The sequence below is a fragment of the Schistocerca americana genome, chromosome 7, assembly GCF_021461395.2.
Source record: "Schistocerca americana isolate TAMUIC-IGC-003095 chromosome 7, iqSchAmer2.1, whole genome shotgun sequence".
Classification (NCBI taxonomy): domain Eukaryota; kingdom Metazoa; phylum Arthropoda; class Insecta; order Orthoptera; family Acrididae; genus Schistocerca; species Schistocerca americana.
Window position 1 is genome coordinate 600,492,973 of NC_060125.1, and position 26,355 is coordinate 600,519,327.

At 40.8% G+C, this 26,355-nt stretch overlaps 1 protein-coding gene across 2 annotated transcripts in view; it reads left to right on the forward strand.

Moving 5' to 3' along the window:
• The window catches only part of LOC124621919 (45 kDa calcium-binding protein), a 185,269-nt gene that overhangs the window by 128,930 nt on the left and 29,984 nt on the right, over positions 1 to 26,355 (forward strand). For both annotated transcript variants that reach the window (XM_047147424.1, XM_047147425.1), the window contains exon 6: positions 8,756 to 8,943. In XM_047147424.1, coding sequence (XP_047003380.1) covers positions 8,756 to 8,943 — 188 coding nt within the window. The remainder of the gene's footprint in view (positions 1 to 8,755; positions 8,944 to 26,355) is intronic.

Sequence of the window (26,355 nt, forward strand, 5' to 3'; positions counted from 1 at the left end):
TTTCATGGGTAGGGCATCATGATTATATTACTAAAATTTCTAATGGAATGGTGGGAGGAAATAATCACAGGGGAAGACCTAGATTAGAATATAAGAGGTAAATTGGTGATCATGTAACATGCAGCTGTCGTGCTGAAATTAAGAGGATAGCTGCAAGTGAAGTGAATTGCGAGCTGCGTCAAACCATTCTCAGGGTTGATGACTGAAATAAAAACTTCATATATCTGGTCTTTTGTATGCAACAATAAAATCTGTATTAGGATACATTGCTGTTCAGCAGATAGGTGTTGTGCAACAAACACAAATGTTGGAAAGGATGCTGATGCTGCAGTCTGAGAACAACATATATCAGTTTTTCGTATTGGTATGATGAGTAGATGACTAAGAATCAGTTTTGTGTATTTTTTGAATATTTTGTATATTTTTGAAACATTTGTCTTTTACTTCAAATTACTGTCAGTAAATAGTTTCAAAAATCATTTTAAAAAATCTCAGGTATTAATTTGACTCACAAATTAATAATGGAAATATAATCTTTTGTGTCATAGCCCTGCTGAAACTAGTCTATCCAAAAGATGAATTTTTGAGGTGAACAATTTCGTCGTAACTTACAGCCTGTTGACAGAAAAGGGAAATACTGTTTCATCACACAGTTCTCTCATAATTAAAAAAAAAATCTTTAAACACATCAGATATTGGGTGTGTTTGTAATTGGCACATTGTTAAATTAACTCTCTCAATATATTTTTTAATTCACTGTGGGGCTATGCTTATCTCTTGTCACTTGAAGATCTTAATTCACATTCCCCCTACTACAATATCACAATTAGTCAGTATGGTTTCAGCACGTGTAACAACAGGTCCAGTTTCTCTAAAACTACATTTGCAGTAGTCCTATATGAACTGTACAAAAATGCTGATACCTATATTAAAGTGGTAATAACTACAACAGTAGCTTCTGAATTGAACTCTTCAGTCAAAAAGTCTTCGTCTAACCCACTGACACAGCAACAACATCTACATCTACATCTGCATCCTGCAAACCAGCATGAAGTGCATGGCAGAGAGTACGCCCCACTGTGGCAGTTATTAGGGTTTCTTCCAGTTCCATTCCCGCAATGAGTGCACCAAGAATGATTTTTTGAATGCTGCTGTGTGTGCAGTAATAAGTTCTAATCTTATCCTTACAATCCCTGTGTAAGTGATGCATGGGAGATTGTAGTATATTTCTAGAATCAGTTCTTAAAATTTAATTAATAGGCTTTCTCGGGATAGTTTACGTCTATCTTCAAGAGTGTTCCAATTTAGTTCCCTCCAATATCTCTGTGACAATCTCGCACAGATCAAACAAACCTGTTACTATTCATGCTGCCCTTCTCTGTATACATTTAATATCCCGTGTTAGTCATATTTGGTGTGAGTCTCAAACACTTGAGCAATATTTTAGAACCAGTTATATGAGTGATTTGTAAGCAGTCTCCTGCATACACTGATTGCACTTCCCCAGTACTCTACCAATAAACCGAAGTCTAACACCTGATTTACTCACAACTGAGCCTATGTGGTCATTCCATTTCATATCCCTACAAAGTGTTACAGGGAGTATTTGTATGAGGTGGCCAATTCTAACAGTGATTCATTGATATAATAATCATAGGATACTACTTTTTTTTTCATTTTGTGAAGTGCACAATTTTGCATTTCTGAACATTTAAAGCAAGTTGCCAATATTTGCATCACTTTGAAATCTTATCAAAATATGACTGAATATTTATGCAGCTTCCTTCAGATTGTACTTCATTATAGATAACTGCATCATCTGCAAAAAGTCTGAGGTTACTGTTAATGTTGTCTGCATGGTTATTAATATATAACATGAACAGCAAGAGTCCCAACACACTTCCCTGGGGCACTTCCAAAGTTGCTTCTACATCTGACGATGACTGTCCATCTAAAGGAACATGCTGCATCCTCCCTGCAGAATCCATTCTAGCTGGCACTGAGAAGGTCATTCTGTTCAAGATACCTCATTATGTTTGAGCTCGGAATACGTTTTAACATTCTACAACAAATCAATGTAAAGGGTAGTGGACGATAGTTTTGTGGGTCACTTCTGCTACCCTTCTTGTAGGTAGGTGTGACCTGTGCTTTTTTCCAAGAATTGGGCATGGGTTTTTCTTCAAGGGACCTATTAAATTATAGTAGGGAGAGGGGATTACTCAGCCACAAATTCAGTATAGAATCTCACAGGTATTCCATCGGGCCCTGGCGCTTTGTTCAGTTTTAATGATTTCAATCGTTTCTCAACACCACTGATGCTAATACTTATTTCATTCATCTTTTCAGTGGCAAGAGAATAAAATTGGGGCAGTGCTCCTTGGTTTCCATTTCATCTTTTGCGCTGCCACCCCCAGTTTCATTTCCTGTCTCATTCACTAGGGACTGGACACTAACTTTGGTGCACTAATAGCCTCGTCACTAAACACTAAGCATGGAAGAAAACTGTCATCCTACATCTTACCAAACACAAAATAACAGAACTCCACACGTTGTTGTTTGTCACCTTCATGAAGAGCTTGCAGAAGCTGAATTTTGTATGGCTTCATGTGTAAACATCGATGCAGCGCATGCCAGATGGACATTGGGGGCTTGTTGAGCTGTTGAGCTGCAAGGTGAATGCATTTCTGTAGACTCCTAGTTCTCCTTGTGAAACTATGGTGGATGTGTTCGATGTCTGTGTTAGACGTTCAGGGACGGCCCTTCAATTTGCCTTTACACAAACAACCTGTTTCTTGGAATTGTTAATGCCATCATCTACTGCTGTGTGCTGTAGGAGGATGTACACCACACCTAGTATGAAAGTCGCACTGAACGGTTATTACTGACCCGCACTTTCCAAAACATAGAACACAAAATGCTTTCTGTTGTCCTGACACCATTTTTACTAGAACTGAAGTGGGTACACACTACTGCTACCTAACTCGTACCAAGTAAAACTTGAGAGTCTGCTCTTTCCAACAGTATGTTCTTCATGCACATATATCAAATAACATAATAGTTATGATTTTTTTTGATAAACCCTGTATTTACATCGTGAGTGGTGTTCCTAACTATCTGTTGTAGGTAGTTTTCCGAGAAGGCATTTTCATGTTTCACAGTATGTCTTATCATGGCCACCACTAACAAAATTGTAATTTTTGTTAAGTGTTACATGATTAAAGTCTCCACCAATGATTATAGTATGATAGGGGAACTTATGCACAAATGAACTGAGGCTTTTTCTCAAGTTTTCGGTTACATTAGAAGATAAGTCTGGGGGCGATAGAAGGATCCAGTTATCATTTTATGCTCAACCCTGATACTGGGTCTTGCCCAAACAATCTCACGTGCAGCTTCAATTTCTATCTCGGTGGATCTGAGTTTCTTGTCTACTGCGACAAATACAATACCTCAATTTCCCATTTGCCTATCCTTTCAATATACACTTAAATTTTCCTCTAAAATCTGACTGCTACCTATTTTAGGACTCAGGCAACTTTCTGTACCTAGTATTATGTGAACTTTATGGCTTTTGGGGAGAGCTTCAAACTCTGGCAGTTCGTCACGAAGGTTTTGCAGTTAACCATTAGGATTTTGATATTTTCACATGTGGAGACGTGTCTTTTCATCTTACACTGACGCTTCTGGGTTTCCTACAGCTGTCATTATCTGGATTGGATGGAGAGTCACCTGATCTGAAAAAGCTTTGTGTGCACCCCACACACTGTCACTCACCTGCGTAGCAGCCTCTGCTGTGCAGTGCACAGCTGATCCATTTAGGGGGACCATACAGTTTGCAGCCCTATGGCATAAGCCTTGGATGTCGCAGCCTAGCTTGTCACTGAACCTTCCACTTGCACGTTTATTTGTGTTGATATATAGTGAGTGAGATTCAGGAGTGATGTATTCTTTGTCAGAACTGTGGACCGGAAGTGCTGTTTTTATTTAAAACACTTGTACCGGTAACTTACGAAAATGTAGTTTTGTAAGCATATGAAAATTCTCAAAAATAACTTATTTCTGGCATAATTGTACAGTAAAATTGGAGAATTATTGTTTTGAACGAGAAAAAAAAGCACAATGAAGTTTAAACCTATCGTTGACGATAACAATACAAGTTTATTGCAGCACTTTTGAATGTTTGAAATTTCTTAATACAAATAGCTATTGATACAATCAATGAAAGGTTACGCAGAAGCAATGTGATCAGTAAAATATGCAAATCTAGAACTTCAAATCGACACATTGTACACACGCTCTCACACAAAAGAAAATTCTGAAATAGGCTTTTATATGTAAATAAATGCAACTGAGTGAATGTGTAAAGTAGGTTGCCAAATTTAAACATACGTGCATTTACAGTAAGTGGCGCTCTTTGAGAATACATTAACTACAGACTTATGTACAACTGAATATAGAAACATTATATATAAAAACAAAGATGAGGTGACTTACCGAACAAAAGCGCTGGCAGGTCGATAGACACACAAACAAACACAAACATACACACAAAATTCAAGCTTTCGCAACAAACTGTTGCCTCATCAGGAAAGAGGGAAGGAGAGGGGAAGACGAAAGGAAGTGGGTTTTAAAGGAGAGGGTAAGGAGTCATTCCAATCCCGGGAGCGGAAAGACTTACCTTAGGGGGAAAAAAGGACAGGTATACATTCGCACACATGCACATATCCATCCACACATACAGACACAAGCAGACATATTTAAAGACAAAGAGTTTGGGCAGAGATGTCAGTCGAGGCAGAAGTGTAGAGGCAAAGAAGTTGTTGAAAGACAGGTGAGGTATGAGTGGCGGCAACTTGAAATTAGCGGAGATTGAGGCCTGGCAGATGACGAGAAGAGAGGATATACTGAAGGGCAAGTTCCCATCTCCGGAGTTCGGATAGGTTGGTGTTGGTGGGAAGTATCCAGATAACCCGGACGGTGTAACACTGTGCCAAGATGTGCTGGCCATGCACCAAGGCATGTTTAGCCACAGGGTGATCCTCATTACCAACAAACACTGTCTGCCTGTGTCCATTCATGCGAATGGACAGTTTGTTGCTGGTCATTCCCACATAGAATGCGTCACAGTGTAGGCAGGTCAGTTGGTAAATCACGTGGGTGCTTTCACACGTGGCTCTGCCTTTGATCGTGTACACCTTCCGGGTTACAGGACTGGAGTAGGTGGTGGTGGGAGGGTGCATGGGACAGGTTTTGCATCGGGGGCGGTTACAAGGATAGGAGCCAGAGGGTAGGGAAGGTGGTTTGGGGATTTCATAGGGATGAACTAACAGGTTACGAAGGTTAGGTGGACGGCGGAAAGACACTCTTGGCGGAGTGGGGAGGATTTCATGAAGGATGGATCTCATTTCAGGGCAGGATTTGAGGAAGTCGTATCCCTGCTGGAGAGCCACATTCAGAGTCTGGTCCAGTCCCGGAAAGTATCCTGTCACAAGTGGGGCACTTTTGTGGTTCTTCTGTGGGGGATTCTGGGTTTGAGGGGACGAGGAAGTGGCTCTGGTTATTTGCTTCTGTACCAGGTCGGGAGGGTAGTTGCGGGATGCGAAAGCTGTTTTCAGGTTGTTGGTGTAATGATTCAGGGATTCCGGACTGGAGCAGATTCGTTTGCCACGAAGACCTAGGCTGTAGGGAAGGGACCGTTTGATGTGGAATGGGTGGCAGCTGTCATAATGGAGGTACTGTTGCTTGTTGGTGGGTTTGATGTGGACGGACGTGTGAAGTTGGCCTTTGGACAGGTGGAGGTCAACGTCAAGGAAAGTGGCATGGGATTTGGAGTAGGACCAGGTGAAACTGATGGAACCAAAGGAGTTGAGGTTGGAGAGGAAATTCTGGAGTTCTTCTTCGCTGTGAGTCCAGATCATGAAGATGTCATGGAAGTATCACTTTGCCACGAAGAAAAATGATCCTAATCCTACTCCTAATGATCCGACTCCTCAAGACACCATCCAAATTGAACCCTGCCTGGAACAGTTCCGTCCTCCGTCACAGCGGGACCCACCTCCTCTTCCTCAAAATCACCCTCTCCAAACCTTCCAGGAATTTCTGACTTCCAGCCTTGCATCTCAATCCTTCTTAAAAAACCTTAATCCTACACCCAACATCACCACTGCTGAAGCCCAGGCTATCCGTGATCTGAAGGCTGACCGATCCATCGTCATTCTTCCGGCGGACTAGGGTTCCACGACCGTGGTACTTGATCGTCGGGAGTATGTGGCTGAGGGACTGCGTCAGCTTTCAGGCAACACCACATACAAAGTTTGCCAAGGTAACCCCATTCCCGATGTCCAGGCGGAGCTTCAAGGAATCCTCAGAACCTTAGGCCCCCTGCAAAACCTTTCACCTGACTCCATCAACCTCCTGACCCCACCGACACCCCGCACCCCTACCTTCTACCTTCTTCCTAAAATCCACAAACCCAATCATCCCGGCCGCCCCATTGTAGCTGGTTACCAAGCCCCCACAGAACGTATCTCTGCCTACGTAGATCAACACCTTCAACCCATTACATGCAGTCTCCCATCCTTCATCAAGGACACCAACCACTTCCTTGAACGCCTGGAATCCTTACCCAATCTGTTACCCCCGGAAACCATCCTTGTAACCATTGATGCCACGTCCTTATACACAAATATTCCGCACGTCCAGGGCCTCGCTGCGATGGAGCATTTCCTTTCACGCCGATCACCTGCCACCCTACCTAAAACCTCTTTCCTCATCACCTTAGCCAGCTTCATCCTGACCCACAACTTCTTCACTTTTGAAGGCCAGACATACCAACAATTAAAGGGAACAGCCATGGGTACCAGGATGGCCCCCTCGTACGCCAACCTATTCATGGGTCGCTTAGAGGAAGCCTTCTTGGTTACCCAAGTCTGCCAACCCAAAGTTTGGTACAGATTTATTGATGACATCTTCATGATCTGGACTCACAGCGAAGAAGAACTCCAGAATTTCCTCTCCAACCTCAACTCCTTTGGTTCCATCAGTTTCACCTGGTCCTACTCCAAATCCCATGCCACTTTCCTTGACGTTGACCTCCACCTGTCCAAAGGCCAACTTCACACGTCCGTCCACATCAAACCCACCAACAAGCAACAGTACCTCCATTATGACAGCTGCCACCCATTCCACATCAAACGGTCCCTTCCCTACAGCCTAGGTCTTCGTGGCAAACGAATCTGCTCCAGTCCGGAATCCCTGAATCATTACACCAACAACCTGAAAACAGCTTTCGCATCCCGCAACTACCCTCCCGACCTGGTACTGAAGCAAATAACCAGAGCCACTTCCTCGTCCCCTCAAACCCAGAATCCCCCACAGAAGAACCACAAAAGTGCCCCACTTGTGACAGGATACTTTCCGGGACTGGACCAGACTCTGAATGTGGCTCTCCAGCAGGGATACGACTTCCTCAAATCCTGCCCTGAAATGAGATCCATCCTTCATGAAATCCTCCCCACTCCGCCAAGAGTGTCTTTCCGCCGTCCACCTAACCTTCGTAACCTGTTAGTTCATCCCTATGAAATCCCCAAACCACCTTCCCTACCCTCTGGCTCCTATCCTTGTAACCGCCCCCGATGCAAAACCTGTCCCATGCACCCTCCCACCACCACCTACTCCAGTCCTGTAACCCGGAAGGTGTACACGATCAAAGGCAGAGCCACGTGTGAAAGCACCCACGTGATTTACCAACTGACCTGCCTACACTGTGACGCATTCTATGTGGGAATGACCAGCAACAAACTGTCCATTCGCATGAATGGACACAGGCAGACAGTGTTTGTTGGTAATGAGGATCACCCTGTGGCTAAACATGCCTTGGTGCATGGCCAGCACATCTTGGCACAGTGTTACACCGTCCGGGTTATCTGGATACTTCCCACCAACACCAACCTATCCGAACTCCGGAGATGGGAACTTGCCCTTCAGTATATCCTCTCTTCTCGTCATCTGCCAGGCCTCAATCTCCGCTAATTTCAAGTTGCCGCCACTCATACCTCACCTGTCTTTCAACAACTTCTTTGCCTCTACACTTCTGCCTCGACTGACATCTCTGCCCAAACTCTTTGTCTTTAAATATGTCTGCTTGTGTCTGTATGTGTGGATGGATATGTGCATGTGTGCGAGTGTATACCTGTCCTTTTTTCCCCCTAAGGTAAGTCTTTCCGCTCCCGGGATTGGAATGACTCCTTACCCTCTCCTTTAAAACCCACTTCCTTTCGTCTTCCCCTCTCCTTCCCTCTTTCCTGATGAGGCAACAGTTTGTTGCGAAAGCTTGAATTTTGTGTGTATGTTTGTGTTTGTTTGTGTGTCTATCGACCTGCCAGCGCTTTTGTTCGGTAAGTCACCTCATCTTTGTTTTTATATATAATTTTTCCCGTGTGGAATGTTTCCTTCCATTATATTGAATATAGAAACAGTTGGTTACAACATGTTACATGTTGATAGAATGGAAGATTACCCAAGAAAACTTTGAACATCAATCTGAAAGGGAGAAGATGTATTATGGGACAACCACGGAAATGATGGCATAAACTTTGTGGAGTTATAACTGAAGATCCCTAATCTTCATGAGTAAGATGACAATGATGATAGATGCATAACTGTTCAGGACATTGTTAAGAAAAGTCAGTCTGAGACTTTCCTTGATAGGTCTCTTAGACAGAAGACTATATATCTCATGATACATTTCTTACAGATCATGATGGTGATGAGTTCCTGACAGAGGAGGAATTCTCGAGTCTTCCACAACAACAGCTAGGGCTAGCTGCTGCTGCAGCTGCTGATGATAGTGCGGGCAATGTAGTGGAAGAACAACGACGATCAGAATTTCGGCAGTTAGTGGATCGAGACAGAGATGGACGAGCTGATCGCCACGAACTGTTGGTTAGTCGTTTATAAAGTAATTGTTTCAATCATTTAAAATAAGCAAATGTAACTGTTATTCAGTTGTATTACAAAATAATGGAATCGTTTCTAAATCAAACACATCCCACTGAGGAGGGAACTTTCTTTCAGTTTTATGTAAATGATTGTATTGAAAGCTGTAACCTATATTTGGCGTACATTGTTGTAGTTGTTTTGAAGAAAAGTAACTGCGTGATATTATGTAATTTATTTTTGTTATACTTATTTTTGGCTTTATGGATCCATGATGTGAGTGTATCAGTAGGATGTTTTATTTATTGATTTATGTGCATTTCTTTTTGCATGTATTCATCAAATTATGATTTTTGCAAACCTCGCATTATGTACACGGCTAAGAGCCAATTGATTATAAGTAAATATTTTAATTTTGTTTTAAATCCATCCCCAGTATGTGCTGTAATGGATATTGGCAAGTTTTTGTACTACACTGAGCTGTTATTTCTAATTTTGTTCTTTGTCTGTAATAATTGTGCTTATTTTAAGAGAGCTATTAGGCTAATTTGTGGTCTGAGGTATACACATGAGGAGTATAGTGACGTATTTCTTTTGGCTAAGCGCACCACAACTGACCTCAGTACCCAAGACCAGGTATTATCTGAAGAGCTGTCTTGTGTAGCATCAGTTTTGTTCAAGTGCACCTCAGCAGCACAACCCCATAGTTCTATCCCATAATTATAAATGGAAAAATTATCCCATAGTACACTGTCATCAGCATTTTATTATAAACTATTTTGTACAGCTGGCTAAGCAAGAACAATACTCTGCTTATTTCTCTGTGTTACTGAGTTAACAATATTTTCCCACTGAAGGTGCCATTCAACTGCAGACCAAGGAATTTACAGTCTCTATCATCTGTCATACAAAACTCTGCAAATATTTCCCATACATCTTGTGAGTAATTGTACGGGAAATTAGAAGGCCCTACAATGTTTACATATGCAAGAAAAAGGAATAGCTCCAGCATGATCCCTTGCCAGGCCTTGCATTAGTTTTTCAGTCATATACAATTATCATAATAATAATTACATATAAGGCTTACATGAGGGTATTTTTGATCCGTTGTTGCAACTACAAAATGCGTTATTTTTTCACCAGATGCGTTTTGCTTTATTGAGGTAAACCATCATCAGTTGTCTGTAATTAAGTTTATTTACATTTTGATTCACTTTTTAGATAAAAAACAGTTTGTTAAGAATATGTTGGTTTCTTCTTACGGTGATTTTTCGGCTGCTTTCTCACTTCATCAGAAAATGCCATCTGCTAGCACATCGTTGTTTTTCTGTGTTAGACACTGATAATTTTTGTCTACTGTTTAGATGCTCTGCAGCACTATGCATTTCTTACAACACACTTTTATGCACACCACTGTATTCTGTTTGTTTTCATACTTCAAGTATGTGTTGAAGTTTGTGTTTTGTAGTGTTGCCAACATAACATTTCCACTACTTAGTCTTTGACCTACAAATATTCTTTTTTAAATTAGAATTTTGTATGTGTGTAATTCTATAGGAGAAACCATGAGTGGACATAAGTATATAGCAGTGTGATGGAGTGTGGGTTAGAGGAGAAGGTGAGGAGCGAGTGGTGAAATGTAACTGTGAGTGGGGTGTGTGTGTGTGTGGGGCGGCAGGGGGGAGTGGGAGGAGGTGATGGATTTTATCAATTATTCTGTATAGAGTCTGGTTTCCAATTTATATCTGGTCATTGAGCAACTGTTTATTTCGTGTTAATGCTTTTTGTATGAGGAAATTTTCTTGGAAAGGAAGGAGGTGTCTGTCATCTGCTTATAGAATAAAGTAGTATTTTGGGACTTGCACCATGGGAGGTAGTTTATAAAGATCATGGAGAAAAAGTGTTAACATGGAATGTTGTAGGACCCACTAGTAATAGTAAGTCAAGCAGAGGAGACAAGTTCCACATCTGAATTGTTCAATGTTAGATTCTGATACATTCAGTGCTACATCTAGATAAGATTCAAGCCACATTTCTCCTTTTGTGCTTAAGCTATAATAATCTTATTGTAGCTCTAGTATTCCATATGGCAAAACAGGTATAGTACAGTTTTAGATAACATAGTGAATGGTATGAAGAGTGAGAACACACTGTGGGCAATTGCCTGCATGTGGCAGGTGGCACTGGGAGGTACCTGCATAGCCGTTTCGTGTGGTTGCTCAGCCCAAGTGTCTCTCTCTTGTGGCCTTACTTCACTATAGTGAAGTCGTGTCGAATGTGCCCACCATGTGAAGATTTTGGCTGGTGCCCAATGTCTTAAGTGGTAGCCCAGCGGGTTACCTCATCCCTTCTTCCATTGGGAAGTGGTGAGCTGAGTCTCAGTGAGGTATCCCCTGCCTGGCCGAGCACCAGGGCAGCACTCCATACCTGGTAATGTGTTCAGAAATGTGGGACATCCCCTCTGGCACCATTAGTTCCTGATCAGCTTGGACAGGAACATACGGCCAGAAGGTCCTCATTCAGTGTTGCAGATGGAGTCGTTCCAACTCCAGTGCTGGTAGCAGAGACCATACTATGTCCACAACGGATCCCAGTGTGGAAGGGTGCAGCAGCAGTGAGGACGCTGTCTGCCGGGTGGGTACTGCTGCCTGATCTCCTTCCGTCATCTGGTACATCTCGGGTAGCTTAAAAACAGAGGGCAGTGAGGGCAGGGCCAGGTTTTATGAACAGGGCTGTGAACCAGAGGGCAGGAACAGCTTGGGAGCAGGAGGAGAGATAATAGAAGATTTGGTGAAAGAGAAACAAAAGGTGGTATTGTCATGATTGTGGGAGGGCCTGGAGGTATCAGGTCACCTGCCGCAGGTGGAACTGATTCTGATGATGTGTCACCATCCATTTCCTCTGGCCAGAGTGTACATATGGCGTCATCACTGCTGCTGGACAACCACTAGAATCCACTTGTACTGGCATCTGAAACTCCACGCCCATTTGCGGGTGCACAGCTGGAAGTGAGGGGACAGTGCTGCAGATTGCCCGCAGAATGTGAGGCGAAGGAAGGTGTAGGGCTAGTGAAAATGGAGGATTTATGTTGGATTGTTGCCCTATTGACATGGATCTGTTGGAATTAAAAAAACATCACTAACTCAACTGTGGGAGCATCGGCCACATATTTCCTCATTTGAGTTTTGAAAGTTTACATGAGTCTTTCGAGCTAACCATTTGATTGACAATGGAAAGGTGGAGACAGCAGGTAGTGAATGCTGTTTTCGTGCCAGAACCCACCAGAAACCTGGTGGTCTATTGTTTGACAGCAGCATGAGAGGAAATCGTTCAATAACGAAAATTCTGCAGAGAGCTGTCACCATAGCCTTCGCACTCATGGGCAGACTGTTAACTGATACAGTAAGTTGGAGAATGCTCAAGAGGTAATATCCAGGAAGGGACCCATGAAATTGACATAACCTGCCCCCAAGGGTGTGAGGACATCTGCCAGGATGAGGACATTTAGTGGGGAGTTGCTTGCCGTAGTTTGCACTGATGACAGTTGTGAACAAGATGTTTGACCTGCCGATTTATGCCACGCCAGCACACGTGGTGCTGGACAAGCAGTTTAGTTTGCAATAAATCCCAGTGATCTTGTTGTAAGAGCCATAAGATTGTTGAGCACAGAGGTTCCGGAGGGAGTATCCAGGGAGACCGTTGATATGTGATGATTGAGATAACTCTGTCCACCAGAATCAGCTGGTAGCAGAGGTGGAAGTAATGCTGCAATGGGCTGGGTCCCAGCTCGGAATGTGGTCCAGCCAGCTTTGTTGCATGTACTTCTGTACCTTTTGTAAGATGGTGTCTTTGGCCATGGTTGCAGCCACACAGGCCCCTGTATGGGAAAAGTGTCCAGTGCCTGTTGAGCCTCTTCATCCAACTGGAAGGGCAAGACCTTGTCTTGGTTGAACTATGGCTCAGGGCCCATCAGGAAATGGGACAAAGAGTCCACATTGGCATGTTGAGCAGTATTGTGGAAGTGAATTTTGTAATTGTACCTGCTGAGAAAGAGTGCCCAGCACTGGAGTCTGTGGGTAGTCCTCTCCAGTAGCTTTTCTGCAGAGCAGAAGAGGGAGACCAGTGATTTATGTTCCGTAATGAGGTAGAACTTTGTTCTGTATAGGAATACAAGGAATTTCTTCAGCAGGAAGATGATTGTGAGAGCCTCTGTGTGGCATTGAGTTTCCTTGATGCAAATGTGTTTGAATGTTCATAGCTGTCTGTGTCTCTGTGTGCCAGGATGACCCCTAGGCCCTATTCAGAGGCGTCCGCTGCATCCACTAGCTGCTTGCCATTGAAATGTGGCAAGACGTGGTACTGATAAGAGTGCCTGCTTCAAGGCCTTGAACATCTGTTCATATGCCTCCGACCATGCAAATGACCTGCCCTTATGTAATCTTACCCAAGAAGGACTGGAGCTCCTTTAAATTCCTGAGGCAAGGAAATGTGATGATGACTTTGACCAGCTTCTGCGTGGGCTTAATACCATTGCAAAGACGGTATGTCCTAGGTATTTCACCGACAGTTGTGAAAAAAAGAGATTTTTTTGAGACTGCATTTGAGGAGGCCTGCAGACTGAAAGGTGTGGAACAGCCACTCCAAATTGCAACCTGGGAGTCAAGGAAGGCAGGATTCAGTTACGATTGCGGACGGGGCCGTAATTGGTTACTGTTGGTTCCCTTTTGCAATTACATACATTTATTTTAAAATGGTAATTTCAGACTCAGCTATAAATAAAGATATCACACATTATTAATGAAGGAATAAACAACTGTGTAATTAATAGTGCTTTCAGTACATTACAATTTACCAAATGAGCATTTATTTATTTATTATCATCCCAATTATTACATTTGTGATATAGGATTTGTCAGGGTACATTTTCACAACTATGTAATATCTTTACAAAATTTTTGTCTGTGCTGAATTCATATGAATCTATCTTATGTTTAATACAATGTACAACTAATGAGTGTTTTTATAACATAATTTCTTATGTGCTTGACAGACATATTCACTGATGTAATTTCATTTGTCACATTAACTTAAACATATATTCTTATACAGTTGCGCAGAGATATTCACTTATGCTGTAATAACATTTGTCAAGCATGTGGTTCTTTATGTTCTAATACAGCTGAGCATAGAAATTCACTTACACTGTAGTAACATTTGTCAAGCATGTGATTCTTTATAACAGTTTTAAATTTGTCCTCATTTTCCAGCTCTTTGATATGTTTTGGTAGTGCATTAAAAAGTTTGATGCCTTGATTACATACATGTTTCTGGCTTCGGGTCCTTGTTACAGATTGTATGTGGAGATCTTTACATTGCCGTGTATCATAATTATGATAGTCTGTATTGGTTTTCATTTTGTCCTGATTTCTTTTGAGCACCAACAGACATTTCAGAATGTATAATGATGGAATTGTTAAAATTTTCAATGCTTTAAAAAGGGGCCTACAATGTGTTTGAGGTGGGCTCTGGGTCATTATCCGAATAGCGCGTTTTTGTAATTTGAAAATCTCATTTAGACGACAATTTGTTTCTCCCCAGAATACTATCCCATAGGATGCAATGGACTGAAAATAACCAAAATATACTACCGTGTTTACTCGAATCTAAGCCACACTTTTTTTCCGGTTTTTGTAATCCAAAAAAACCACCTGCGGCTTAGAATTGAGTGCAAAGCAAGCAGAAGTTCTGAAAAATGTTGGTGGGTGCCACCACAACTAACTTCTGCCGTCAAATATATGTAGCGCTACACAGGCATGCTTTGTAGGCACAAAGATAAATACTGGTGCCAAAACCTCTGCATCGGTAAATAAATTTTTTAAAAAAAGGTGGAAGCCGACCTTTTTTTCTCCATCCCGAGTTTCAACCACTGCATTTTCATACATTATCCAACGAAGTAAATACAAATTCCCTATTGTTGATCTTCGAATGTAGCAGAGTTTAAATGTACTACAAAAATCCGACTGGCAAGACTGTTTGAGATGTTTGTCAATATGGCCAACTCTACGTAGAGATGGTTGCTAATAGGAACCTGATGAAATGTGAATCACATGCAGTATTCTCTTCACCATAAGAATAATACGAATATAAACATTTTGCCATGTATTCTTTCATGTTTGCTGGTATCTCATTTAAATCCTGTCTGCCTAATAAACCACGAAACTAGAGTGAAACAACAGCAAACGCGGAAGAATATACGTATTGTGTCATGTTTATATCCGTATTATTCTTATGCCTGATAGTGATACTGTCAGAAATGAAGCACAGCAACTGACTAGATTTTTAAACCTAAGATGACTCTAATTTCTGTGCAGAATTTGATGTACTAAAGAAGCGGCCGCAAAGATTTTCAAATGGAGAAAAATTTTCGCCTAACTCGTTCAGAACATGTTCTATCCTACGCAGTCTATTATTTGGTTCTTGTTGATCATTATCAAAGAAAGCAGCAGTGTAAGTAACAACAAATAGCAGTCTCTTGCCATTGTTTCGCTAATGAGACAATTCCTCTCTCTTTTTTTTTTTAATTGTAAGCGGCAGTAGCGCGCACAAAAGCAAGCAATGCCGCGAGCGGCGATAGGCTGTAAACACGCACTATCAGAATGCGACAAACAATGCATGACACAGTACAATAATGCATTTTCAGCTTAGAGTGACGTAAACACCTATAACAAAGAAAACGGCACTTATCAGATCGAAGCAAAATAAGCAATCGATTCAAACCAGACGAAGCACGTGAAAACGGAAGGGTACCCGTATAAATACGGGCCTGCCTGACGCATAGCAATGGCTACCTGGTAAAGCTTAACTGCTAAGCTTAGGACTCGAACCAAACTACTGTAGCTGTATAGTCATTCATTCGACCTAAATTGAGTCTCATATTACAATGGACCAACTTTGTTTCGACTTGGAGGTGCGGCCTAAAACTTTACTCTCCCCTTGAATTTCGAGTCTCCAATTCCAGGTGCGGCTTAGATTCGGGAAATTTTTTTTTTCCTTTATTTTGAGTCTTATTTTTCAGGTGTGGCTTAGATTCGAGTGCGGCTTAGATTCGAGTAAATACGGTAATCTGGTACAGTCATTACTACAAACTCTTGAAATTATTCTAAGTACAAAACATGCTGAATTTAGCTTTAGTGCTAAGCCCACCACATGGTCCTTTCAGTTAATCTTCTCATCAATGTGCATACCCAGGAATTTTGCACACTGTACTCTTTCAAGTTGTTTGCCCTCCATGGTGGGATTTAGGTCATCATGTTCACTTATTTTTTTCCATATTGCACATAATTAGTTTTTTTTTTCTTTTGCATTCAGTGTTAGATTGTTAGCACTAAACCATTTTTGTATATCTTGTAGGACATGGTCCACAGTACTGTGCAATGACTGCTTCATATCACTAACTATTAAATTAGTGTCATCAGCAAATAACATGATTCTAGCTTTTCTCTCTGACACCTGAATATCATTGATGTAAATGAGGAACAGCAAGGGGCCTAATACACTTCCTTGGGGTACTCCTACTGTGACCTCCCTTGGACCTGATCTTAGTTTAATTTTTTGGTTTATATGTGGTGCTGTAATTTCAACCACCTGCATCCTCTTTTCCAGATAAGACTCAAACCAATTTTTTTACCAGTCCTCTGATACCTATAGCTTCAAGCTTTTCGAAAAGTATGCTGTGGTCAACAGTGACAAAGGCTTTTGACAAATCTAGATTTATCCCAACTACACTTTTTCCCTCTTCCAATTTACTGATTATTTCTTTTGTGTATTCCAGTACAGCTGTTTCGGTACTTCTCCCAGCTTGAAATCCATGCTGATTACTGTTTATCAGATTGTGGATATTAAGATAATGTATGACTCTATATTTCATTAGTACCTCTAAAACCTTTGAGAAAGTTGGGAGAAGTGAGACAGGTCTGTAGTTTTCTATTTTATGCTTATCACCCTTTTTCAACAGGGGAACGACTTAAGAAATTTTCAGTTTCTGTGGATCATGCCCTCAGCCATTGACAAGTTTGCTATGTGCACCAGTGGTTTCACTATTTGATTAGCTGCTTTCTTTACTAGTATTATTGGCACCTCATATACTCCAGCTGACATCTTGGGCTTGAGACTTTTAATCACTTTTAAAACTTCCGTTTCGTTTGTTGGAACTGCCATCATACTGCTGGCTGCCTTGGGTGCTTCCATCTTAATCTGCTTCCCAAAATTCCTGCTTAATGTCTGTGGTTCATCATCATCATCATCATCATAATTTAAGACTGATTATGCCTTTCAGCGTTCAGTCTGGAGCATAGTCCCCCTTATAAAATTCCTCTATGATACCCTATTCAGTGCTAACATTGATGCCTCTTCTGATGTTAAGCCTATTACTTCAAAATCATTCTTAACCGAATCCAGGTACCTTCTCCCTGGTCTACCCCGACTCCTCCTACCCTCAACTGCTGAACCCATGAGTCTCTTGGGTAACCTTGCTTCTCCCATGCGTGTAACATGCCCCCATCATCTAAGCCTGTTCGCCCTGACTGCTACATCTACAGAGTTCATTCCCAGTTTTTCTTTGATTTCCTCATTGTGGACACCCTCCTGCCATTGTTCCCATCTACTAGTACTTGCAATCATCCTAGCTACTTTCATATCCATAACCTCAACCTTATTGATAAGGTAACCTGAATCCACCCAGCTTTCGCTCCCATACAACAAAGTTGGTAGAAAGATTGAACGGTGCACAGATAGCTTAGTCTTGTTACTGACTTCCTTCTTGCAGAAGAGACTAGATCGTAGCTGAGCGCTCACTGCATTAGCTTTGCTACACCTCGCTTCCAGTTCTTTCACTATGTTGCCATCCTGTGAGAATATACATCCTAAGTACTTGAAACTGTCCACCTGTTCTAACTTTGTTCGTCCTATTTGGCACTCAATCCATTTATATCTCTTTCCCACTGATATTACTTTCGTTTTGGAGATGCTAATCTTCATACCATAGTCCTTACATTTCTGATCTAGCTCTGAAATATTACTTTGCAAACTTTCAATCGAATCTGCCATCACAACTAAGTCATCCGCATATGCGAGGGTGCTTATTTTGTGTTCACATATCTTAATCTCACCCAGCCAGTTTATTGTTTTCAACATATGATCCATAAATAATATGAACAACAGTGGAGACAGGTTGCAGCCTTGTCTTACCCCTGAAACTACTCTGAACCATGAACTCAATTTACCGTCAACTCTAACTGCTGCCTGACTATCTACGTAAAGACCTTTAATTACTTGCAAAAGTTTGCCTCCTATTCCATAATCTCATAGAACAGACAATAACTTCCTCCTAGGAACCCGGTCATATGCCTTTTCTAGATCTATAAAGCATAGATACAATTCCCTGTTCCACTCGTAACACTTCTCCATTATTTGTCGTAAGCTAAAGATCTGGTCCTGATGACCTCTAAGAGGCCTAAACCCACACTGATTTTCATTCAATTTGTCCTCAACTAATACTCGCACTTTCCTTTCAACAATACCTGAGAAGATTTTACCCACAACGCTGATTAAAGAGATACCTCTGTAGTTGTTACAATCTTTTCTATTTCCATGTTTAAAGATTGGTGTGATTACTGCTTTCGTCCAGTCTGATGGAACCTGTCGTGACTCCCACGCCATTTCAATTATCCTGTGTAGCCATTTAAGACCTGACATTCCACTGTATTTGATGAGTTCTGACTTAATTTCATCCACCCCGGCTGCTTTATTGCACTGCAATATATTGACCATTTTCTCCACTTCCTCAAATGTGATCCTATTTCCATCATCATTCCTATCCCATTGTACATCGAAATCTGAAAGATTACTGATCGCATTTTCACCTACATTGAGCAACTCTTCAAAATATTCCCTCCATCTGCTCAAGGCATCAACAGGATTCACCAGCAGTTTTCCTGACCTGTCCAAAATACTTGTCATTTCCTTCTTACCTCCCTTTCGAAGACTGCTAATTACACTCCAGGGCTAATTACACTCTGGGGTTCATTTAAAAAGTAATTATTTATATAATTAGGCATGGCATATTTATCTACCATTTTATTCTCCTCATCTTTTAGAATAATTTCCTTGTCTCTGATAGGTAACCCGGTTTCTTTTCTCACAGTTTCCCATGCTATTTTAGTTTTATTTCCAGACTGTTTTATTTCCATATCATTACTTAGTAACTTTGTATTTGCAATTACTCTGTGGTATATTTTCCTATACCTTTTTCCATATTCTGTAGAATCAGTATCTGCACACTCCCTCAACTCTGAATTTGGTTTTTTCATGTTTTCACATGATTTCTTAATGCCAAGAGTCATCCAAGAACTTGACTTTGTGTGTACAGTAGACTTGATTCTGGTCAGTTCCTTTGGAAAACACATCTCAAAGTTCATCATATAAATCGATGCACATACATTATATGCCTCATCTGTACTTGTTTGTTTCATAACATCTAAGATACTTATGAACTGATGACAGCTGTCCACAGAGAAGTTTCTTTTGTAAATATTATTTACACCTTTATCTTCCTTTGACCTTAAGGGGATTTCAATGGTGAGAGCATTGTGGTCAGACAATCCTAAATCTATGTTTGTTACTTCTATGTCAGTAGCTGACATATTTGAGAAAATGTTATCTATGAGGCTATTGGAGGTGTTTGTTATTCTTGTTGAATTGTTTATGGGTGGTGACATGTTGAAGCTCTTTAATACGTCCAAAAATTGCCTTTTTTGTTGACTTTCAACTAGAAGATTAATATTGAAATCACCACAAAGAATAATCACAGTTTCTTTTTTGTAAAAAGTATTTAGCAACAATTCTAATTTATCAAAAAATACTTCTATGTTTCCACAAGGTGACCTATATACACTGTTATGACTATGACTTTTTTCATCAGGCCATAGAGCCGGACAGCACCTGCTTCAAAAAACTTTTCAATACTTATGTTCTCTGCTTCACATCTCTTTTTAAATTCTAACTCTTGTCTAAGGTAAATATCGACACCACCACCTTTTGCAATTTTCCTACTGTAATGATTTGCCAGTTTAAATGGATTAATGTGAATACTACTAATTTCATGGTCCTTACACCAGTGTTCAGTAATACACAATACATCAGGTTGGGTGTTACTTACTGCTATTTCAAGTTGACAATATTTGTTCTTGAGGCACTGCAGATTTAGAGTCATAATCTTTAGAACAGGGTAGTGAGCACCGATGGTATTTCTCCTTTTGTTTAACACTGTTAACTTGGAGTTTTCATTATGGCCGGATACCAAAAATCCTGTTGTACCACAGGTTTCTTGTTTCTGTTGCTTTTCCTACTTGAAGTGGATGATGCTGATATGGACAGAGCAAATAATGTTTTAAAAACAAGCCAATGTGATCCCAATTAGAATTTTAAAGCAAGTAACCACAGTCACGGCTGAAGGCCTTTAATGCCAATAATGGTAATTATATATATATATAAAAAAGAAAAATTACCAAACATACTGTAAAACAGCAGTGCAAAAGGGTCATTCCATGTCAGTTCAACCAGGGGCTCCAGCTCATAATCTCAGATTTGACTGAAATTCAGTACACTAATTCTACCATGTGGCGTGACCCGGAAATTGCAACCCGCATGTGGCAATCTATCTTCAGACCCAAAGTCAGGGCTTAATAACTTTGGAACTATTCCGCACAGTCCAGTGATATTTTTACAACCCAGTAACATCCATTTAGAGAACACACTCCATGAATCAAAACACCAACATATTTCTGAGGGAAATAAAAAATTCCAAAATGTGATTAAAAAATGTAGTACATTAAAAGGTACACATTGTAGGTGCCCTGTATGCCAAATATAATTCACTCAAAAAGCGTATAAATTTTGTTGTGGTAAGCTTAATGTGGCCTAAACACACACAGAACTCATCATGCCCATATCAGTCACAAAATCTGAGTTACATGCACACGAACATACAAAAATTTGAAAAATTACCTGAAAAACATGGATTTTTGAAGTGTGGTAGCACAAAAGGGACAAGTGGTATCCAAGCCAAATTTCACACACTGCATAAGTAGACAATAATGATATATATCTCAAAATTTCAGCATGTTATTGCAAGACATTTGTGTACAATGGAAATTGACAGATGTATTTGGTGATGTGGCCATTGTTCCACAACACAATTTTGTAAAAACATATCGTACACTGTCCTGCCTCTTCTCGTACTCTCCCACAACTATTTAATCACTAAGCAACAACATATAGACAGATTAACACAATGTATCATTAATCTTTACTGCACCTTAACTGCTAAAAACAAGTCGATTGTGCTTCGAACAGAAGTTCTCCCACACTTTAGCTACTGTACTCTGTACATTGAGTGGCAAATTGTGCTGTTTTCCTGACACTGTGGTAGGAACTGGAACTGTCATAAGAATATGTTCAAAAGGAATCCAACACCTGTCTGTCAAACGTGGCCAATGAAATTATCTTGCTGGCCCTGCTGGTGCCATGAAGTTCACAAATACATCACCTTCTGCTTCACAGCACTCTGCAACACATCCTAAGTACAATTTGTCATCATAAACAGCTATAAAATAGCAACCTGGTTGTATACTGCTGCTTTTGTTTCTGAATGCTGAGTCAGACACACTGTGAAGACACATGTTGTGGATGAACCTATAGTTATAACCAGACAGTCTGCTCATCTGCACATTGTCAGAGTCCGCTGGAGTGAAGTGATGATGGGACTGATTTGACCTCATCTTTCGAAACATAGAATGATTGTATGCCAGAGATATTTTTCTGTACCCAGGTAAATAATTGAAGAGGTGTTAGAATGTGACCATCTGTAGGGTGCTGCAGACTAGCTCGTGATGCCATGTGCTTAATGGTAGCACCAATACCATCACATACATTTTTACCATGACTTGTTGCAAAAAAATGCCATTCTGCGTGAATCTGAAAATCATGGTAATGTATGCATAAATTTTTGAGATTTTTACAGTTTTTGTACTGACTAGCTGCCCCATCACTGAAGTATTTCGCAAAATGTATGTGAGGTAGCTTGTTTTTCACATATGCTGTGACAGTGCGAATGTGGGCATGAACTGCAATGGCATCATGAATTAAAAAGTCACTAAAAACGCACAGGTTCATGACAGACACATCACCTGATTCACCTCTATAGTAAATTGCAAATAGCTGGAGAGTTGCATGACTGTTGTCCCAATGATATACTTGGATGGCATCTTGAACTATAAATGCATAATTTTCAGAAAAGTCTAGTATTACTATAATTTCATCTTGTTTCAAATTATCCGTACAAAACTGGAGATAAGCCGATTGTGCTGTTGCTGTGAAGCTGTGTGTGGTCAGTTTGTCCATTTTTTGACAACACATTTCAACAAAATCTTCCACTGTACTTTGCTTTGTTTCAAGACTTGTGCGATCCACGTGTGTCCATTGTTTATAAGAAACAAGTTCATCGTCATCCATAAGGAGTTCACCATACAGTTTGTTATTCATGTGTTCTGAAAGATTTGCCTTACCCAGACACTTTTCACACCTGTGTATCATGCACTGGTAGGAACAGGCACAACCCATTTTAGCCGAAGATTGAAAAAAGATGATAAACCTACTTTGGAATTGGGATACTTTTCCTTGAATTCTACACATAGTTCTGATATGTTGCATAGCAACAATCTTTTTTGCATCTGTACACATACATTTCCCATTTTCACCATTACATAGTCTTTTTTTCCAGGCATTATTCAGCTGTAGTCATTATTTTCATAAAACTCTGACACTAGCACCTTTATTTCTGAACTCAATTGCTTACCCTGAGCCTGCTGAAGTTGTGGAAGCACTCCTTGGGTTGCTTTTATTTTCCTAGCTTGCTTTACCACATGTTGTTGTTGTTGTGGTCTTCAGTCCTGAGACTGGTTTGATGCAGCTCTCCATGCTACTCTATCCCGTGCAAGCTTCTTCATCTCCCAGTACCTATTGCAGTCTACATCCTTCTGAATCTGCTTAGTGTATTCATCTCTTGGTCTCCCTCTACGATTTTTACCCTCCACGCTGCCCTCCATTACTGAATCCCTTGATGCCTCAGAACATGTCCTGCCAACCGATCCCTTCTTCTAGTCAAGTTGTGCCACAAACTCCTCTTCCCCCCAATTCTATTCAATACCTCCTCATTTACCATATATGTAGAAACATTGAATTCCTTTGCAGTATAGTCAATAGACCAGCTGGAAGGTGCAAGGGTAAGAATAGCTACTTTTTCCTGGCGTGTGTATATGGCACATTTTTCTTTCAAATCATGCACAATTTTGTCCAAATCAGAGCATTTCTGGTATGATTTCTGTTCCTTTGGAGCAGATAGTTCTTCCTCTTCCACCATTAGTGTGTCAGCTATTTTGTGTTTTAATTCCATTTGAACTTCTTGTAGTTTTCTTCTACCATAGCTGCGCCTGTCTCTTTACCCAACTTAGTGTGTCTTCATGGGAGACAAACCAAGAGCAGTCACTGAAGTATTTAATTGCTCATCCGCTGTGGTTGTAGGTGGCTGATACTCTTCGTCACTGTCATGTAAATTATCAGAATATTCTTAATTTTTTAGCAGTGTAACACACCTGGAACATAACTTTTGTCCTGGTTTCATGTTAAGTCCCATGCACTGATTCACTTTCAATACTGATTTTATATCAATTTCTCTGAGGCTCCACTTCACAGTCTTCTTATGAATCCGAAATCAATCATAACAACTTCTTTGTAGGAAAGAATACTTATCCTGAAACACTTTCATATGATGATAACAAACACTAAAGTTTCCTGGAACTGTACTTCTTGTGCCCACACAGTGTATCCCGGATCTCCATAGCAACAAATCTTGGTCCGATTCATCCACATCATACAGTACAAAGCGAATGCCACATTTTGTTGCATATGTTGTTTCATGACATTCAGATGCTTGTGCTTTACCAATACTGCAACTTGTTTGAACAAAAGCACCACTAGTACACTCTTCTGCCTCCACACTGACTTTCCACAACATTACTGACCAGTCTGAACTAGAATCTTAAAAACATGAGTAACCTGTAATTGTTGCTTGTTTCCTTTGTTGTTCGTGCCTAACAATGACTCATTCTGTCCCTGAAAACTACCATTGTTTAACTTTCTGTTGCCTAATGGTTTCCAACAATTGCTGCAGCTTTATCTGAAACAAGCTGTCTGCATCATCACTATTACTTGCGAAATCGTGTTAAAAGACATGTAACCAAATACATATCTGTCAAGTTTTATTGTACACAAAAGCCTTACAATAACAAGTTGAAATTTTTCCACATATTATATTATGGTCTACTTATGCAGTGTTTGAAATTTGGCTTGGATATCACTTGTCCCTTTTGTGCTACCACACTTAGAACATCCATGTTTTTCAGGTAATTTTTCAAATTTTTCTATTTTTGTGTGCATGTAACTCTGTTTGTGTGACTGATATGGGCAAGATGAGTTCTGTGTGTGTTTAGGCCACATTAAGATTACCACAAAAAAATTTATATGCTTTTTGAGTGAATTATATTTGGGATAGAGGGCACCTACAATGTGTACCTTTTAACGTATTACATTTTTTAATCACATTTTGGAATATTTTATTTTTTCTCGGAAATATGTTGTTGGTGTTTTGATTCATAGATTGTATTCTCTAAGTGGATGTTACTGGGTTGTAAAAATTTCACTGGACTGTGCGGAATAGTTCCAAAGTTATTAAGACCTGAAGTTGGGTGTGAAGATAGATTGCGAGATGCGGGTCGCAATTTCCGGGTCACGCCACCTTTTTTCACAAGCCATAATTCTGGAACTAATTGGCAGGGGAACTTAAAATTTTGTACATGAGTGTTCCACACTTGGTAGCATTGGTGTACTAAATTTCAGTCAAATCTGAGACTATCAGGTGGAAGATTTTCTCAAATTGGTTGAATTGACATGGAATGACCCAATAGCAAGGTTAATTTAAAAAGACAGGCAACTAATCACCGAACGGGTAGGACAAAATGATGGTAAACTTGGTAGCACAAGCATTTAAACATGCTGTAATGCAAAGAATGGCAATTATATAAAAAATTAGAAAAAAAGGACAAGCAGCTGATCTCCAAACATGTGAGAGAAAATGATGGTAAACTTGGTAGCACAAGCATTTAAACCTGCTGTAATGCCAAGAATGGCAATTATATTAAAACATTTAGAAACATACAATAAAACAGCAAATAAAATAATGAAACACAAGGGCCAGTCACAGACGGTGCACCACGAATCGACCTCTTAGTAGGTCCAGCAAAAAAACACTTTCATGAGTGATGAGATAGGCAGCCAAGAGTTGCATTCACTTAACAAGATCGTAACTCAGACTAGTGGCAGTCTAACGAATGACTAATGATAATCTTGCTGAGGCTACCTGATGTCCAGGCAGGAAAAATACTGCTGGTTGAACTTAACAAATAGTAACAAACTGAGCACAATAAATGGTGATTAGAAGTTCAGGAAAGCTAATCAGATCCGCCTTCCCCAAGCACTCCACTCGCTGCTCTTCACCTCAGCAACACTATGAGCAGCAACATGAACCTAAGTCACTGGAGAATCGCAAGATCTCACAATGGTGGAGGTTTCTGTACTTGAATCCAAATGCACTCAACTTAAAACTTGCAGGATCCAGTTTACGATGAGGTCGTGCACCCTCCTGACCACATGCCTTCGATCCGGCAGTCCATGCGCGCCGCCAGCGGTCCCGGCATGGCTCCTCCTGAGTCCGCAACTGAACTGCCGACTGACACGACCCGGAAGAACCACGACGTCGCCCCAAAGGTAGGGCCACAGTTACTACATATTGATAACCGCCGTTGTTGCCACTAGTGGACAGGCAACGCTTGCGAAACCAAGCGGCGCCACTCGACATGAAAAGAAGATGAACAACCATGTCGACTGAAAGATAAGGTCTGGATCCAACAGAGGACAGAAACCTTCAAACAGCACCAACACGAGCCGCAGTATGGCTCAACCTCCCCCTCTCGAGGAAAAACCTGGGGAGGGAGGTTAGGAGACCCAACTAGCGGGCTAACCAAACTTAATTTGATTAAGGTGGACCCGATATTGCTTACTGGTGCAGTTGTCCTTATCCAGAAGACTAACTGGGCCTAAAATCCGCATAATCGTACACGGACCCAGAAAATGGGGAGTAAACTTACCGAGGTTGCCAACACGCACCTCCCTCCCGGGAAAATTAGGTACATACACCTGATCTCCCAGCTTACCGCTGAAGGCTCGCCGATTACGCTTATAACGACC